Here is an 18,791-nt window from a genome sequence, read left to right as displayed (position 1 = left end):
TAGGGTTCTAATACTTTAGGGTTAGATGAACTGTCACCTATATATTAATATTAATACTATTCTTAGGGTACGCACTTTGCGCGTGTACTCCGTCTCTATGAGCATAACTTTTTTAAAAAAATTTACATAAATATTATATTAAAGTTTGTGCTTAAAATAAAAGTTAAAAAAATATAAATTCCTAGAATGATGATTGGTCATCCTGTTTAGCTAACTCAATAAAAAATAAACTCTATCCTATATTAATTCTCAATCATCTCGGTCAATGTGGCAAACTTAAGATTTTATTTCAGATTTATAATTATATTACTCCAATTTCATATGTTATTATGCTTTCTTTTTAATTCCAACAATAACACACAATTTTTGAAAAATTAAGAGTATTTTCTGAGAAGGATTTTGAAAAGCTACATATTCTTAAGTTTCTTTTAGACGACACGATTATAGTTAGCCAACTAACAGAAGGCATCTATTTTTTAATCATAAGGAAAATACTAATTTTTGTATTTCTCTAATCAATAAGAAATGTGATAGGAATTGTTTCCAGAAAAAAATAAAACACTACTGCAAAAGTAAAATTCAATTACTATATTTTGATAAATATGGTACCCCCAACTCGTTTGGAATTGAGGCTTAATGGTTGTTATTGTACTTTTTCCATTTTGGAGAGAGCTTTCTTTCTCTGTCGAAGCACATAAACATATAGAGTTATAAAATAAAAGTTTAAAATCATAAAATTAATAAATATTAATTATATATAGCTAAGTCAATAAAAAAATTGTCTTATAGAAATCCTTAATCATCATTCCATATTTTCGTTTATGACACTTAAAAATATTTCTTGAAAAGATTGGCCAAATAAAATAACATATTTATCATATACTGAAACAATCACTTCTCAAATGAATTAAACAAACACAAACAGTTACTCTTTAAAAGTATTTTCCTACTATTTTGCCAAATGTACTTTTTAAAATAAGTCGATTTTAAAGTTTGACCAAACATGTAGTAGGGATCTGTGCGGGTCTATGCTTTGGAGCAAGACCTTTTTTTTTTGTTGCTCTAAGTTGATTATGGAGGAACAAATACATATGTTGATAGATGAGACAATTTCTCCATTCGAACTCATTTCTATGATTTATTTCCTTCACTTCATATGCATAAATAGAATGTTATTGTCACGATCCGGATTTCCCACCCTCGGGAGTCGTGATGGCGCCTACTCGTGAAAGCTAGGCAAGCCGAACGTTACAGATTTTATTATTCTTTTTCCCTAACCTTTTAACAATTTCAATTAACAGGCGATCAACAGCGGAATAACAATAATAATAATAAAAAAATGCGAAAGACGGAATTCTGATAATATAACTAAATACTAGTACAAATCCAAAATACAACTCTACCAGAATTGGTGTCACAATGTCACGAACCATCTACGAATACTACAAACAGTGGTCTGAATAGAATAATACAAGTCTGTCTCTGAAATAAGTAAAAACGAAATGGAAAAGATAGAAGGGGACGCCAAGGCCTGCGAACGTCTGCAAGACTACCTCGGGTCTCCGCTGGACTGAAGGCAGCAACCTCTCTATGGTCCAAATGCTCCAGCACCGGGATCTGCACACAGTATAGAGTGTAGTATCAGCACAACCGACCCCATGTGCTGGTAAGTGTCGAGCCTAACCTCGGCGAAGTAGTGACGAGGCTAGGACAAGACTACCAAGTAAACCTGTGTAGTTAAATCATATACGGCAAGTAATAACAACAGAAACTAGCAGTTAAAGATGGGAAGGGGGAACATGCCGCGGGGGATATCAAGTACTAACAGAATTTCAGTAGAGAAGCGTAAAGAACACCATAATTTCATATCAGCAAGAATAAGGAAAACAGTAAGTAGTGCACGGCGTCACCCTTCGTGCTTTTACTCTCGTCCTCGCCATAAGAATCAATATTCACTTTCATTCTTTCTTGTTGCGGCGTGCAACCCGATCCCAATCATATAATACTGTTACGGCGTGCAACCCGATCCCATATAATATTGTTGCGGTGTGCAACCCGATCGATATATAATATTATTGCGGCGTGAAACCCGATCCATATATAATATTATTGCGGCGTACAACCCGATCCCAATATACAAATCAACACCAATCACAAAAGAACCCTGGCAAGGGAACAATAGTATAACGACAATATCCCGGCAAAGGAAACAATATCTTAAGCAATAATAATCCCGGCAAAGGAGACAATATCATAAATAATATTATCCCGGCAAGGGAAACAACAAAACACTCATCTTGTTTCCACAATCCTCACAACATAAGTCTCAACTTGAGCCAATGCTCAACAATGATCAAATTACCAAGAATACTTTCATAAGCCTTGTTCAACATTTATAATCATCATATTAAGCATGGACAATACATAACGGAATCACAACAATCATAGTATAAGACTCACGGGCATGCTTGACACCAACGTATAGATACTCGTCACCACACCTATACGTCGTACTCAACACATAACAGATAGCAAATAATACCACAGCTCCTATTCCCTCAAGCTAAGGTTAAGCCAAACGCTTACCTCAATGCCACGAACACAATCAAGCCTCAACTACCGCTTTACCTCTCGGTTCCACTTCCATTTCGCTTGTATCTAGTTACAGTTTACTTAACGATATCAATAAATGCTAAATGAATCAATTCTAATGCATGAAAATAGGTTTTCTAATGATTTTCCAAAAAATTAAAAATCGCCCCCGGGCCCGCTTGGTCAAAACCCGAGGTTCGAACTAAAACCCGATCACCCATTCACCCACGAACTCAAATATACAATTTGTTTTGAAATCGGACCTCAAATCGAGGTCCAAATCCCCAAAATTTGAAAATCCTAAGTTCTACCCAAAATCACCCATGAAAAACCCTTGATTTTGAAATGAAATCATGTAAAAAGATGGATTAGATTGAAAGAAATGAGTTAGAAATGACTTACTAAAGATTTGGAAGAATAGGTGCCTTTGAAAAATCGCCCAAAGATGTTTTAGGGTTTGAAGAATTGTAAAAATAAAGAGAAATCCGTCTAAGTTCTAATTTACAAGGTGCAGATGTCGCAATTGCGACCAGGGGTTCGCAATAGCGAACCCTTTTAAAACCTGTTGTCTTCGCAAATGCGAAGAAACAGTCGCATTTGCGACCCCTGAGAAATCCTGTCACCTTCGCAATTGCGAAGGGAAACATCGCATTTGCGATGGGCAGGCATCGCAATTCTCACCCAAAGCTCGCATTTGAGGGCCTGCCCAGGCTTGGTTCGCATTTGCGATGCCTGGGTCGCATATCCCAATCCTGAGGACTTCGTATTTGCGAAGCCTGATCTCGCAATTGCGAGATCAGAGGCCTGGGCAAAAATACCAGATACCGGCTGAGATTTCCTAAGTCCAATTCACTCCATGGCCTATCCGAAACTCACCCGAGCCCTCGGGACTCCAAACCAAACATGCACGCAAGTCCAAAAATATCATACGGACTTGCTCGCGCGATCAAGTCATCAAAATAACATCAACAACCATGAATTAAACCTCAAATTCATAAAATTACTCAAGAACATTAAAATTTCTATTTTCTCAACTATACGTCCGATTTATACCAAATCAATTTCGATCTTTTCCAAATTTCACAGATTCAACTTAATTATTATTTTAAACTTGTACTGGGCTCCGGAACCAAGATACGGGCCCGATACCATCAAGAATTTCATCAATTCACTTCTAAAAAGCCTTTATATTTTCCAGCAAATAATTTTCTTTAAAAATTCTTTTCTCGGGCTTGGGACTTCGAAATTCGATTCCGGGCATATGCCCAAGTCCCATATTTTACTACGGAACCTACGGGACCGTCGGATCATGGGTCCGGGTCCGTTTACCAAAAATGTTGACCAATGTCAACTTTAATCAATTTTAAAGGTCAATTTCATTATTTTTCTAAAATTTCACATAAAAGCTTTTCGGAAATGCGCCCGGACTGCGCACGCAAATCGAGGCGAGGCAAAAGGAAGTTTTCAAGGCCTCGGAACGCAGTTTTGACTTCTAAAACGAGAGATGACCTTTAGGGTTATCACAGTTATGTGCGTGCTTACGACTTGATTATCCGTTCTTTACATTCTTTAACATTTTAAATATAATTTAGATATTAAATTTGTATTCTAAAATAAGAAAAACTTAATAAAGAAAACTTTAATCCTTTTGAAAGTTCTAAATATATACATAAAGTCAAAAATATAATTAATTCCAAAGTCGAAAATATTAGAAATTTCTAATAATTCAAAAAAGGTAAATAAGAAACAAAATTTTAGTGGGTATCAAAATTGATAATTTTAATTGATTTCTTTGATACTCGATATTGAAACGGTCTAAAAGCTTCTTAGTTTCGCATACTTGTATGATGTTTGTATTAGAAGGATTAAAATAAAACAACTCAAAAGGCATCGGTCCAATGTTAATCTAACGAAAGAATTGATAATATTTAGTGTTCGTAGAATAAAAAATAATACTCATGGCCAAAAATAATAAAGGAGTTAACAGTACTCCTAAATTTAAATGGAGTCGAAAGTTTGACGATTCTCTTTACAAAAGAAAAACCTCCTAAACCTAAAAGGAGTTAAGCGATCGAAACTTTTCTTGTGTTGAAATTTAATAGTACTAATTCCTCAATTTAAATGTAGTTGAAAGTGAATATTTTATTAACATTAAAAGAAACTCTCCTAAACCTAAAAGGAGTACAACGTGGGCAAAACTTTCCTAATGTGAATTAAAAGTATTTAATTAAAAGGACTCGAATTAAATAATATAATTTTAAATCAAAGTCCTAAATATTAGAAAATAATTAAATAATTATTCCTAAATATAAAAAAAATAATTAAATTACTTTTTTAAATATTAGGAAAACAATCAAATGACTAGTTTGTCTAATATGAATTCTATTTTAAAAGGGTAAAAAAGGCGAAAGACATTTCGTTAAGGGTCTTCGTGCTTTTAATATAGTATAGATATAGATAGATATAGATATAGATAGATAGATTTTTATTAACTTTTCGCTAAGGGCCTTCAGCTGATTTTATACTAACAATTTTCAAGATCAACTTTTCTCTTTTCCCAAAAAAGAAACAATAAAAAATATCGCTCTTGTCTCGATTGGTCAACTTTACTTGTATTGGAAGTACCTTTATTCTCTGATGCAAATCGGGAAACTTTGTAATCATGTGAATAAATGATTTGATTTGAATACTAACTAATACTACTCCTATTAAACAAGAGCCAAATGATTCTGTATATTTTTACTAATTCGATTAGAAATCCTCCACTTGTCTCCCATAAGCAAACGTTAGGAACTCTCTTGACGTGGACGAATGTATCTCACTATTTGCCTAATTTTATATTGTTAACCAATAAGATGCTTACACGATTTTTGGAATTATTTGCTTTTTGGCAACAAACTTTTCAGCTTTATCTTTTGTTAAATAATGAGATTACTATAAATATCAACCATAAAGTATTGTCTTTTTCTTTTTTATTGAAAACGAAAACAACTTAAGAACCCATTCAACAAATGTGAATTCAGGACTTTTTTATGCAATTAATTTTTAGAAGAAGGGAGATCTAGATTTGGCTCGAATAAGAATTATCTACAAGCAAGATGATAGTCTATCTCAAATTATTCTCTTTTACACGCCCTTTAAGCAGGGGCGGCCGTTTCATAAAGCAACTGCTTTTGGCCCCACATTTGTTGGGGCCCCATTTTTTATTACACCTAATAGGCTATGTATAAGTTTAAAAAAAATTGTGAAGTAAAAAAGTTTGAGTTCTTGAAGAAGGATATGAACTGTTATGATTTCTACCAAGGAAATTGCACTTGAAATGAATATCGAACCCGAATTTTGTAACAAACGTGTAATATATAGGAAGTGACAATTTGATGAGAATATTGATTATGAAATCTCAAAATCTTTCGAAGAGTCCTTTAGAGTTGATTACTTTTATACATAGTAGATAAGGCTATTTTTCCCTTCAAAATAGATTTGAACAATTCAAAGCATATGAAAATATTTTTAATTTTCTATTTAGCGGTAAAAACTAAGATCACTAGATGATGAAAATTTTAAAAAATATTGAATGTTTCTTAAAGCATTATAATCTACTCGATATTGGTGGTTTAGATTTATTTTCTGAATTAAAAGTACCAAGAAAAATAGTACAATTAGAAGATGGAGTAGCGGTTTAATTGATACACTCAATCAAATATAAACATTTTATTCTTTTTCAAATGTCTATATTGCTTATGGAATAATGCTAATAACTCTTATTACTGTTGCTTCAGCGGAAAGAAGTTGTCAAAATTAAAATTGATAAAATCTTACCTAACATCAACAGTGTCTCAAGAAAGATTAAATGAATTAGCTATATTATCAACTGAAAAGTATTTATTAGGAGTTATTGATTATAAAAAAATTATTAATTACTTTGTATCTAAGAAAGTTAAAAAAAATAGACTTTAAATAAATAAATAAAATTTAAAAAGTTAAGGCCCCTCATAAAATTTGACTTTAGGCCACAAAATTCGTCGGGCCGCCCCTGCCTTTAAGAAACATTAATTAGGAAAGGGATTAGATTATTTTAATTACTCTTATTTATGTCTTAAGATAAAAATCTCTCTTCATTGAATATTTATAGCCTGTTTGGCCAAGCTTTTTTTGGGCCAAAAGTGCTTTTTTTGGCCAAAAGCACTTTTGGCCAAGTTTTTGGAAGGAAAAAAAAATGCTTTTGAGGAGAAGCAGAAGCAGTTTTTGAGAAGCAGAAAAAAGTAGCTTCTCTCCAAAGCACTTTTCTGAGAAGCACTTTTGAGAAAAATACACTTAGAAGCAGTTTTCAAAAGCTTGGCAAACACTAATTGCTGCTCAAAAGTGCTTTTCAAATTAATTAGCCAAACACAAACTGCTTCTCACCAAAAATACTTTTTTTAAAAGTACTTTTGAGAAAAGCCCTTCTCAAAATAAGCTGATTTTAGAAGTTTGGCCGAACAAGATATTATTCTATTTATGTGTTATCTCCATCTTCAAAAACAATTATTACTAAGGGTAAAAAAGGAAAAAAATAATTAATTTTGCCTTGAACTTCTAAAATGACAAATAATTTGAGATAATTATTTCTAGTAACCATGAGTAATAATATGAGACGGAGAGAGTATTATTTACTACAAACACGGCTATTATATTTCTCTAACTTCAAGGATTAGCGTACTTTACTGTATTTCTTTCCTCTTTTGTTCACTACTGTTAGGCCAAAGCTTGCCTGAAAGGTCTCAATAGGTTTGGTAGCATTTAATAAGCTTTCAAACATGGTTAATTAAGTAATAGTTGGATTGAATTTGTTATTTTAAAGAGAGAATATTAAATGTGTAAAATCTTATCGATTATTTATGCAAGATATAGACGCGTGGCTCCATTTGCATACAAGCAATTGTACCCTCCTTAAGCCAATCCAAGTTTTTGTTAGATTAATGCATATTTTGATATATCTAGTAGCCAAGATATTTTCCTCACTTTTGGGTAGGTAAGATATTTTCAAGCAAACCTCCTCCCTTTTCCTCCCGCCAAAACAAGAAGCAAAAAGAAAAAAGAATAGAGTGAAGTAAATTAGTAAACCTCAAAAATAAAATCTAATTGAACAAAAAAAAATTCCTTCTATAAGGTTATCTTTTCCTTGAGTATGCGATGAACCAAGGTTAGCACAACATGTGAATTTTCGATATATTGCATTTTTTAAGATTCTTCTATATAGTTTGTCATGATCTTTTTGATATTTTGCATTTCTCTTAGAGCTTACCCGTGGCGGAGCCACATTCAACAAAGAGGTGTCCATTGACACACCTTCGTCGAAAAGTTACACTGTACTGCTAGATAAATTTTTCTGTTTTATGTATATTTACTATATGTTGACTCCCCTTAACTTTTCGATGTATCTAATATTTTATATTTTGACAACTTTTAATAAAATTTCTGACTCAGCCACCGGAGCTTACCACTTCCAATCCAACAAATAAATATCTAAAGCACCTAAACTAAGCAGGCTTTAGATTTGTACAAAGTTTAGTCTGCCACAAGGCCACAAAACACGTAGCCCAAAAGTTAAAAAGAGAGATTAATTAAATGGGGAACTAATTAAAAGCGAAAAGGGCTAAAAATATCTGAGGACCATTATATTCCACCGGCTTGAATCCACAGCATTAGCAAAGAAAGTATAAAATATACTTATATTATTTTCATAAACTTTTCATTGAACCGTGACTTCAGCTCCTTTACATTTTCATTCATGTTCCTGAAGTTTTCTACGGTCTAGCCTTAGTTAATTTGTTATGATTTTTTAAGTGTTTTTACTCCTGCAATGGGAAGGAGTGGTAGATTTGTTGACGAAATATCCTTAGGGACAGTGTTTTTAACACACGTCTGAAGCTTCAAGCTTCAAGGATTATTGTAACTCAGAATGTAAGGGAATCACAATAAATGTTGAAGCTTTGAGGTGTATTCGGGGAACTGTCCTTAAGAATATTCTGTCAATATATATGATTTGTTTCTTCTAATGGAGCTTGTTTAAGATTTTTTTGGTTCCAGTCTCTTTTCTGATTCAATGGTTCTAAGTGGAAAAAAGAGTAGTCTAGAAATAACTATTTCTAAAGCTCAATTATGACTATAAAAGTGAGGTGGATTGTCCATCTTCAAGTGTAAAAAGAAAATAATAACACTTACAAAGTTCCCAGGAGCTCTGTTTTAAAAGGCAGAATTGGGACTCGCCCGGGGCTCGCCCTGGGGCGGAGCACTCGTAAAACGGCCCTGGGCTTATGTGTGGGACTTAGTTCCGTGAGACTTACGCCTCGGCCGTCGGGGCTTACGCCCCGGACACGCCCAACGCCCAGCGTACTGGGCTCGCCTAATAGAACTTTATGCAATTGTGTGTAACTAATCTTGTAAATCGTCAAATTTTCTTAATAAATCATTGACTATTCAAAATTACTTTTTTCTTAATCATAAATCATTAAGTTGAGAGTATTTATGTCATAATTAAAATAAAAATTATTGCACGTTATCCGCTAAGATTGCTATGATAGTAAATTTTAAATAAATCTTTCATTTAAAAGTATTTATTTATTAACTTTGGTTGTGTCTTTGTTATATTAGTTTTTATAATTATTTTCCTAAATATTAGTATTTTCACGTTTACGAGATACAATACTTATTAATTTAATAGCTCAGCATTAACTAGTAACTATTTACAAATAATTAGTTATCATGATATAGTACAGTGAATTATGTTTCACTTTATTAACTTGTTGAAACTTAAAAATAAATAATGCTAGAGAATCATATTTAAATTGTGAATTATATTTTTATATAAATTCTCTTTCGAATAGAAAGCATATTAAATAAAGGGAGTATTTAAAAAAAAATTATAATATCGAAATTCTTTCAAGATTCATTACTCCTTTAGAAATACATATAAGATTTTGCATCGAATACATTACTTTTGATGTTTGAGTTGCAACGACGTTGCAGCTAATTTGCATATTATGATATATATCATACTTTTTGTATAAATCATAGTTGAATTATAATTTATAAATATTTTAAATAGATTATTTGTTATAATTTTGTGATTTTAATGTAATTTTTATAATTATTTTTTATTTTATACTATCTTAAAATTCTTGAAATTAGTAAAATTTAAAGATCCGTGGGACTTACGCCCCATGTCTCAGGGCTTACGTCTCGCCTCGCTAGAGGTAAAACGCCTCGCCTCACGCCCCCGCCTTTTAAAACATTGCCCAGGGGAAACATTTGACAGCTAAGCCATTTAACATTTCCTTCTTATTTGATATGATATATGTCCATTAGTGTTTCAGCCAACAATACTAGCTACTAGTATTATTGGTTTTTCATCACCTTATATTTTCTTTCCTTACTGGAGGAGTAGGAATGTGAACAATGCAGGGATTTAGGAAGGTTAATCCAGACCATTGGGAGTTTGCTAATGATGGTTTCTTGAGGGGGCAAAAGCATCTCTTGAAGAAAATTAGGAGGAGAAAGACAAGTAATAATAATTTCTATCCAGTTGGCAATTGCAATAAGGCTTCAAACCAAGGTATGGAGTACTCTTCATGTGTTGAGTTGGGGAGGTTTGGATTAGATGGAGAAATTGATCGATTGAGGCGCGACAAGCAGGTTCTAATGATGGAACTTGTTAATCTTAGACAGCAGCAGCAGGCTAATAAATCATACCTTAAATCAATGGAAGAAAAGCTTAAAGGGACAGAAATGAAGCAAGCAGCAGATGATGAGTTTCTTGGCCAAAGCAATACAGAATCCAAAGTTTGTACAGCAGATAATGCAGCAAAAGGATAAAAGGAAAGAACTTGAGGAAGAAATCAACAAGAAAAGAAGAAGGCCAATTGATCAAGGTCCTAGCATTATTGAAAATCTTAATATAAAGCAAGAACTTCAAGATTATGGTGATGTTTACGGATTTGATGATTTAGAACTGGAGGAAGATCAGATGACTATGTTGATCAGAAAGCACATACAGAAAGTGGAGATAAAGCAATTAATGAAGGATTTTGGGAGGACTTGTTGAATGAAAATATTGGTATAGAAGAAGAGGATGAAGAAGATATGGATGTTTCATCTGAATTCCTTGGCTGATTCTGAATTGTGTTAGGTCTTGGAATTATGTGGTTCAGTTACTTGAATACATCATTCATAACTGACTGTCCCATAAACTTTGCAATTCTTTTTTTTCATTCTTTGGAAGACAAGCAGAACCTCATCATTCACAGTTAATGCTACTAATATGAGAATGTGAAATAATTCATTGGTAATCCAACCAGATACTCAAATCCTGAACCCAATTAAGGGGGTGATTCACTGTAGAAGGAAAGAAAAGAAAAAGAAAAATCTATATCCAATCTACCTGTCAACAAAGCTCCTTGGAGAAGCCATCAAGTAGTTGTATATGTAGCTAAAGTTGTAAGGTGGAACACAGCTGCAACATCAACCATTACACAATTAAATAAAAAAGAATCTTAACAACAGGGCACAACCATAACTCAATAATTGGGTGAAACAAACAGAAGGAAAATGCATGGATAAAAAATTGAAAGACACTACATGTTGATATATGCGCTCTCATGATTCATTGACGAGGATTGGTTCTTGATAAAAGAAATTAAGGGAAATAACTGGGAAGATGACAAGAAAATAAAAGAATATACTGGAATAGATGTAAAAGGAACTGAAGCTGAAAATACTATATTATTTTACTGCATTTGGACAACAATTTATAAGAGAAATACTAACTTAAAAGACCTAAAAATCAGCACAAAATATGCTGAAAATAACTAACTCCTAGAGACTAGTTCACTCCTAAAGACTAGTTCAAAATTATTTCAAATTCAAACTAAATTACTGCAGTAAATAGCTGAAACAGTAAAATAATTTTACTGAGAGCAGCTTCTAAAGCATATTTCTAACACTCCTCCTTGCTTTTGAAGCTGCAAATTCTGAATTTGTCCCTTGTAAACCTTTAACTGGAAGCGACTTTGTACGTAAATCTGCCAACTGATCTTTGGACTTGCAGTGAATCGAGTTCACTTCTGTATTTTGCTGCATCTCATGATTGTTAATGAAATAAGTTGGCTCGTTTTTCAGCTTCATTTGCATCTTGCCTTGAGACTTGTCAACTTTCTCCCAGAATTGCATTTTCTGAAATATTGACAACTTCTTCCTTACCTTATTTTCACATATGTCCTCAGTTGGAGAATTACCTGCACTTAGTAGATTCTTTTGGCTCCATTCTTCATCTTCGGTTGGATCAAATGAGAAATTTTTACCTCTCATTTTAACCCTTAAAATCTCAAGTCCAGTTGCATCATAAATGAAACAATATTTATCTTCAAAGGATACTTTAAATCCTTTTTCCATTAGTTGTCCAACACTTAATAAATTTTGATCAATATCAGGAACATAAAGAACATCTGAAATTTTCTTAGTACCTGAATTTGTTGGGATTGCAACAGTTCCTTTTCCTTTAGCAAGAATATAATCACCATTTCCAATTCTGACTTTCTTATTTCCTATAGACGTGAACTCTTTGAAAAGATTTCTGTCATATGTCATGTGGTTTGTACAACCACTGTCAATCAACCAAAAATCAGATTTTTTGGTTGAAAGAATAGTTGCCACAAACAAGTGATCTTCTTCTTCTTCATTGGCGACTTGGGCATCTGCTTCATGCTTTTGATATTTGCCTTTGCAAATTACAGCTTCATGACCAAGTTGGTTGCAAATTTTGCACTTTGCATCTGGCCTCTTCCAACATTTGAATGGTGGATGACCTTTTTTGCCACAGTGCTGACAAGGCGGGTAATTTTTTTTAACATTATTACCCTTGCTTTGAGTTTTGTGGTTGGCTGCCAGGGCTCCTTCAACCATACCATCTTGCCTCATAAGCCTCCTTTGCTCTTGTGCCTGCAATGTATTTAACAATTCTGCCAAGGTAATCTTGGATAGATCCTTTGTATTTTCCAAGGTAGTTATGGATACTTCATATTTTCCAGGCACCGTAACAAGAATTTTGTCAACAATTCTTTGTCACGACCCAAACCGGATGGGCCGCGACGAGCACCCGGTGCCTTACTCAACCGAGTACCAACATAACATTATCTTTCTTATCATACTATCATGGTAAATGAGCTAGAAAACTCGTCATGAGATAACAAGAATGAAACATAGGGGAATACTCAACATCTGACGACCCACCATGATATGCAAACTTATACATGTGACATACGGGCCTATAAGGCCGACATGGCCATTTGTAAACTCAAAACATAAGCCGAAAAGGCCATACAAGTATCCATACACCTGACATCTGTCTACAAGCTCCTAAGAGTACCTAATATCATAAAGGTCGGGACAGGGCCCCGCCATACCAATCAATACATATCCAAAGCATACTGACCAAATAGGCAACTCTGGAGCAAGTGGAGTACACCAACACCTTCGCTGAGCTGATAGCCTACTAGGAGGAATGTCAACCTGTCTATCGAGACCTGCGGGCATGAAACGCAGTGTCCCCAGGCAAAAGGGACGTCAGTACGAATAAAGTACCGAGTATGTAAGGCAGGAAAGCATAAATAAGAACAGTAATGTAAAGAGAGATAGAGGAGATACAACCTGTAACATCTGAGTGCCTCTGGAGGCTACTGACATGAAATGCATTTACATATATATACATAAACTTTTAAAAACATACGCCCCTGTGGGCATCATCATCATCATATCATACCCGGCCTCAAAGAGGACTCGGTAAAAACGTACCCGTCCACGTGGAGCTCGGTAAACCCAACTGATCAGTGGTTGCACAATAGGTGCCATACCCGACCGACTATAGCGCGGCTCGGTAGACTAAAATAGATACATATATAATGAATGCTGGACTCATGGAGTCACGTTCTAAACCTTTTGGAGTGACATAAGGTCATTGCACCATCGATTAACATTATGGACATCATACCATCAATATGAACTTCACTAGGACTTAAGGGTCATATACACTTTCTTGGAATAACTTTGTAAGGAAAGAATAACATGGACAACCTTAGTTGCTAGGAGTAGATTCATTATGAAATAGCGTATCGTTTATGTTCGTTTCACTTTAGATCATGCCAAAAGAATGAAGGAAGAGCCTTAACATACCTTGTATATTCTTCCCAACCTCAAGCTATGCAATTTCACGGCTCCTTAGTCTACAATAAGAGAAATGACACTCTCGTTATCGTTTAAGCGTCGTAACTATTATGTATCAACCACAATCTATTTTACAATGAAATGGACAGCACCTCCCCTATATATATGACTTCACACTAGTCAAAACAATCACAAACAGCCCAACATACCCCTATCACTTCATACACAACACGACAACCATAATAGTGTCAAACAATCCGAAAATGTTACGATGAACGACCAACAAACAACCTTGCCATTATGTGGTGTTTCTCCACACCCTTCCTCCTCTCAACTCCATAAAAACAGTAGTAAAAGAGACAACCCAATACCAACACGAAACAGCCCAAAAACAGTCCCACAAGTTCATCAACTCAAACATAATTTTTCGGTTTACTTAAACACGTTTCGACTTGTCTTTTCTTTCAAATTGAGAAATACAACCAAAAGTACATCATTACACCTCTTATACAATAAACCAGCCATGAATTTAACTTAAAAATAAGTTCACAACCAGCCAACCATTGCACAAGATCAAACAACATACCATTCTTCCGAAACTAGCTAGGTCTATTCTTTACGATCGAGTTACAACTCGCAAACGCATAGATAATGGAAGGAGAAGCATAAACTTACCTTGTACTGAGTATCACCCACGAAACCTGGTCCTTTTTCATCAAAAATAAGTTCCTCAACACGGATACAAGAAGGAGAAAGAAAAACTAGCATGCTGTCCGGACTTTTCAGCACTAGAATCGCGTCGTAACACCCGGAATACCCTAGGGTTTGTGTGGGATTTGGGGGAGGAGTTGCAGGGGTTCAATTAGGTTTTCTTGGTCTGAAATACAGGTGAAATAACTCAGTTTGTATTCCCTTAAAAGACCCCTCTTGGCCGACTTTGGGGCTTTTAATTAAGTCCTCTCATTTTGGCAAGTAGGTGATGCACCTACTTGTCACCTACCAGTCTGCGTTGTCTCGCAAAAATATAAATATCTCTCTACTCCAATATCGTATCGACGAACGGTTTAATGCGTTGGAAACTAGACTCGTAGATCTTCAATTTGATATGTAGATCATCCCCTAATTCCAAGTATATTGGGAGAAAATCTCAGTTACATTTGACCTAATTTTCAGCACGTTTATGAATGGAACTTGTGATGACCTTTTTCCAACTTTTGTTCCACAACTCGCTTGACTTAAAAACATAACACATGACTATCATATGACTACAATAACTCATAACTTAACCTCCTCATCATGTTAATCACCCTAGTCTCTCCCCAAAAGAATATGTTATTACATTCCAAACTTGTCGATTTTCGACGAAACTTATTTTCTTCAATTCATTTAGCGACTAAGCTTTCCAACCCTTTTGGTACTTGTATTCATGATCTTAAATATTTGTAACCTCCAAGGTAACATGATTAACTTACTTTATTTGCTTCCAAATATAATCTCATATTCGAGCTTACATCAATGACTTACGACGTACTCTCACGTATGAAAACTTGGGGTGTAACATTCTTGAATCTTTAAATTTAGTACCAAGCAATCTTACCTTGTTAACAATGCCAAGCAACCGATCTGAGTATTCTTTGACAGTCTTAGATTCCTTCATTTTTTGCAACTCGAATTTCCTTATTAAATTCAACACCTTCGTGCCTCGTATTCTTTCATCTCCTGTATATTCTCCCTTCAGATAATCCCAGATTTCTTTTGCTGATTTTAGAGCCATAACTCTCGTGAAAATTGTTGCAGACACACCAGCAAACAAAGTTGTTTTCGCCTTTGATTTCCTGGTTTTCTTTTCCTTGTGACTCTTGATCTGGGCCACCGTGGGATTGTTAGGCAGCGGAAGAACATCATAATCCTCTTCCACGGCCTCCCAAAGATCTAAAGCCTCCAAGTAAGTCTCCATTCTCACTGCCCACAGTTGGCAATTGTCACCATCAAAGACTGGAGGAGCCAATTGAGAAAAACTCATTCCAGTCTCCATCTCACTCAAGAAAAGATTTTACTTAGGTCCCTTAAGAAGATGGCTCTTGATACCAACTGTTGGTTCTTGATAAAAGAAATTAAGGGAAATAACTGGGAAGATGACAAGAAAATAAAAAAAAATATACAGGAATAGATGTAAAAGGAACTGAAGCTGAAAATACTATATTATTTTACTGCATTTGGACTACAATTTATAAGAGAAATACTAACTTAAAAGACCTAAAAATCAGCACAAAATATGCTGAAAATAACTAACTCCTAGAGACTAGTTCACTCCTAAAGACTAGTTCAAAATTATTTCAAATTCAAACTAAATTACTGTAGTAAATAGCTGAAACAGTAAAATAATTTTACTGAGAGTGTTGGTTCTTGATAAAAGAAATTAAGGGAAATAACTGGGAAGATGACAAGAAAATAAAAAAATATACTGGAATAGATGTAAAAGGAACTGAAGCTGAAAATACTATATTATTTTACTGCATTTGGACTACAATTTATAAGAGAAATACTAACTTAAAAGACCTAAAAATCAGCACAAAAAATGCTGAAAATAACTAACTCCTAGAGACTAGTTCACTCCTAAAGACTAGTTCAAAATTATTTCAAATTCAAACTAAATTACTGCAGTAAATAGCTGAAACAGTAAAATAATTTTACTGAGAGCAGCTTCTAAAGCATATTTCTAACACTCCTCCTTGCTTTTGAAGCTGCAAATTCTGAATTTGTCCCTTGTAAACCTTTAACTGGAAGCGACTTTGTACGTAAATCTGCCAACTGATCTTTGGACTTGCAGTGAATCGAGTTCACTTCTGTATTTTGCTGCATCTCATGATTGTTAATGAAATAAGTTGGCTCGTTTTTCAGCTTCATTTGCATCTTGCCTTGAGACTTGTCAACTTTCTCCCAGAATTGCATTTTCTGAAATATTGACAACTTCTTCCTTACCTTATTTTCACATATATCCTCAGTTGGAGAATTACCTGCACTTAGTAGATTCTTTTGGCTCCATTCTTCATCTTCGGTTGGATCAAATGAGAAATTTTTACCTCTCATTTTAACCCTTAAAATCTCAAGTCCAGTTGCATCATAAATGAAACAATATTTATCTTCAAAGGATACTTTAAATCCTTTTTCCATTAGTTGTCCAACACTTAATAAATTTTGATCAATATCAGGAACATTAAGAACATCTGAAATTTTCTTAGCACTTGAATTTGTTGGGATTGCAACAGTTCCTTTTCCTTTAGCAAGAATATAATCACCATTTCCAATTCTGACTTTCTTATTTCCTATAGACGTGAACTCTTTGAAAAGATTTCTGTCATATGTCATGTGGTTTGTACAACCACTGTCAATCAACCAAAAATCAAATTTTTTGGTTGAAAGAATAGTTGCCACAAACAAGTGATCTTCTTCTTCTTCATTGGCGACTTGGGCATCTGCTTCATGCTTTTGATATTTGCCTTTGCAAATTACAGCTTCATGACCAAGTTGGTTGCAAATTTTGCACTTTGCATCTGGCCTCTTCCAACATTTGAATGGTGGATGACCTTTTTTGCCACAGTGCTGACAAGGCGGGTAATTTTTTTTAACATTATTACCCTTGCTTTGAGTTTTGTGGTTGGCTGCCAGGGCTCCTTCAACCATACCATCTTGCCTCATAAGCCTCCTTTGCTCTTGTGCCTGCAATGTATTTAACAATTCTGCCAAGGTAATCTTGGATAGATCCTTTGTATTTTCCAAGGTAGTTATGGATACTTCATATTTTTCAAGCACAGTAACAAGAATTTTGTCAACAATTCTTGAATCTTTAAATTTAGTACCAAGCAATCTTACCTTGTTAACAATGCCAAGCAACCGATCTGAGTATTCTTTGACAGTCTCAGATCCCTTCATTTTCTGCAACTCGAATTCCCTTATTAAATTCAACACCTTCGTGTATCGTATTCTTTCATCTCCTGTATATTCTCCCTTCAGATAATCCCAGATTTCTTTTGCTGATTTGAGAGCCATAACTCTCGTGAAAATTGTTGCAGACACACCAGCAAACAAAGTTGCTTTCGCCTTTGATTTCCTGGTTTTTTTTTCCTTGTGCTCTTGATCTGGGCCACCGTGGGATTGTTAGGCAGTGGAAGAACATCATAATCCTCTTCCACGGACTCCCAAAGATCTAAAGCCTCCAAGTAAGTCTCCATTCTCACTGCCCACAGTTGGTAATTTTCACCATCAAAGACTGGAGGAGCCAATTGAGAAAAACTCATTTCAATCTCCATCTCACTCAAGAAAAGATTTTACTTAGGTCCCTTAAGAAGATGGCTCTTGATACCAATTGTTGGTTTTTGATAAAAGAAATTAAGGGAAATAACTGGGAAGATGACAAGAAAATAAAAATATATACTGGAATAGATGTAAAAGGAACTGAAGCTAAAAATACTATATTATTTTACTGCATTTGGACTACAATTTATAAGAGAAATACTAACTTAAAAGACCTAAAAATCAGCACAAAATATGCTGAAAATAACTAACTCCTAGAGACTAGTTCACTCTTAAAGACTAGTTCAAAATTATTTCAAATTCAAACTAAATTACTGCAGTAAATAGCTGAAACAGTAAAATAATTTTACTGAGAGCAGCTTCTAAAGCATATTTCTAACAGAGAGCAGCTTCTAAAGCATATTTCTAACAACGAGAAGCCGAGAAGATAGGTTGCATAGACACTTAGTCTCAAGTGCAACTGCATATACTGGACGATTTGCCCTACGTGTCTCGTTCTTATCCAACCATATCCATGTCTAAGCAACATAGTAATGATAATAAGCATCTGTGCTATGCATGTCAAGAAAAGTTGTATAACTGTTTCTTATTCAATTGGAACCCAAATTCGTATAGCTCTACTGGAGTCTTGATATCTAACACAAGTATTAATATTGCCTCCAATGCAATTCAGATGACCCAGTTTTGAG

General features: G+C 34.5%; 2 protein-coding genes across 2 annotated transcripts; one reads left to right on the top strand and one right to left on the bottom strand.

Moving 5' to 3' along the window:
- Window positions 1-10,029: 10,029 nt before the first annotated feature.
- Window positions 10,030-10,743, top strand: LOC109241532 (heat stress transcription factor A-6b-like). The gene is made up of 2 exons (XM_019408271.1): window positions 10,030-10,382; window positions 10,581-10,743. Exons 1-2 carry the CDS (start codon window positions 10,030-10,032, stop codon window positions 10,741-10,743), a joined length of 516 nt encoding a protein of 171 aa, XP_019263816.1.
- An 810-nt stretch (window positions 10,744-11,553) lies between these two features.
- LOC109241531 lies at window positions 11,554-15,823 on the bottom strand. The gene is made up of 2 exons (XM_019408270.1): window positions 15,386-15,823; window positions 11,554-12,567 (listed from the first exon to the last, which is right to left on the bottom strand). Exons 1-2 carry the CDS (start codon window positions 15,821-15,823, stop codon window positions 11,554-11,556), a joined length of 1,452 nt encoding a protein of 483 aa, XP_019263815.1.
- Window positions 15,824-18,791: the final 2,968 nt, after the last annotated feature.

The sequence above is a fragment of the Nicotiana attenuata genome, unplaced genomic scaffold (assembly GCF_001879085.1).
Source record: "Nicotiana attenuata strain UT unplaced genomic scaffold, NIATTr2, whole genome shotgun sequence".
NCBI lineage: Eukaryota > Viridiplantae > Streptophyta > Magnoliopsida > Solanales > Solanaceae > Nicotiana > Nicotiana attenuata.
The sequence above is the reverse complement of the archived record's forward strand: the minus strand, read 5'-3'. Positions and strand labels throughout refer to the sequence as shown.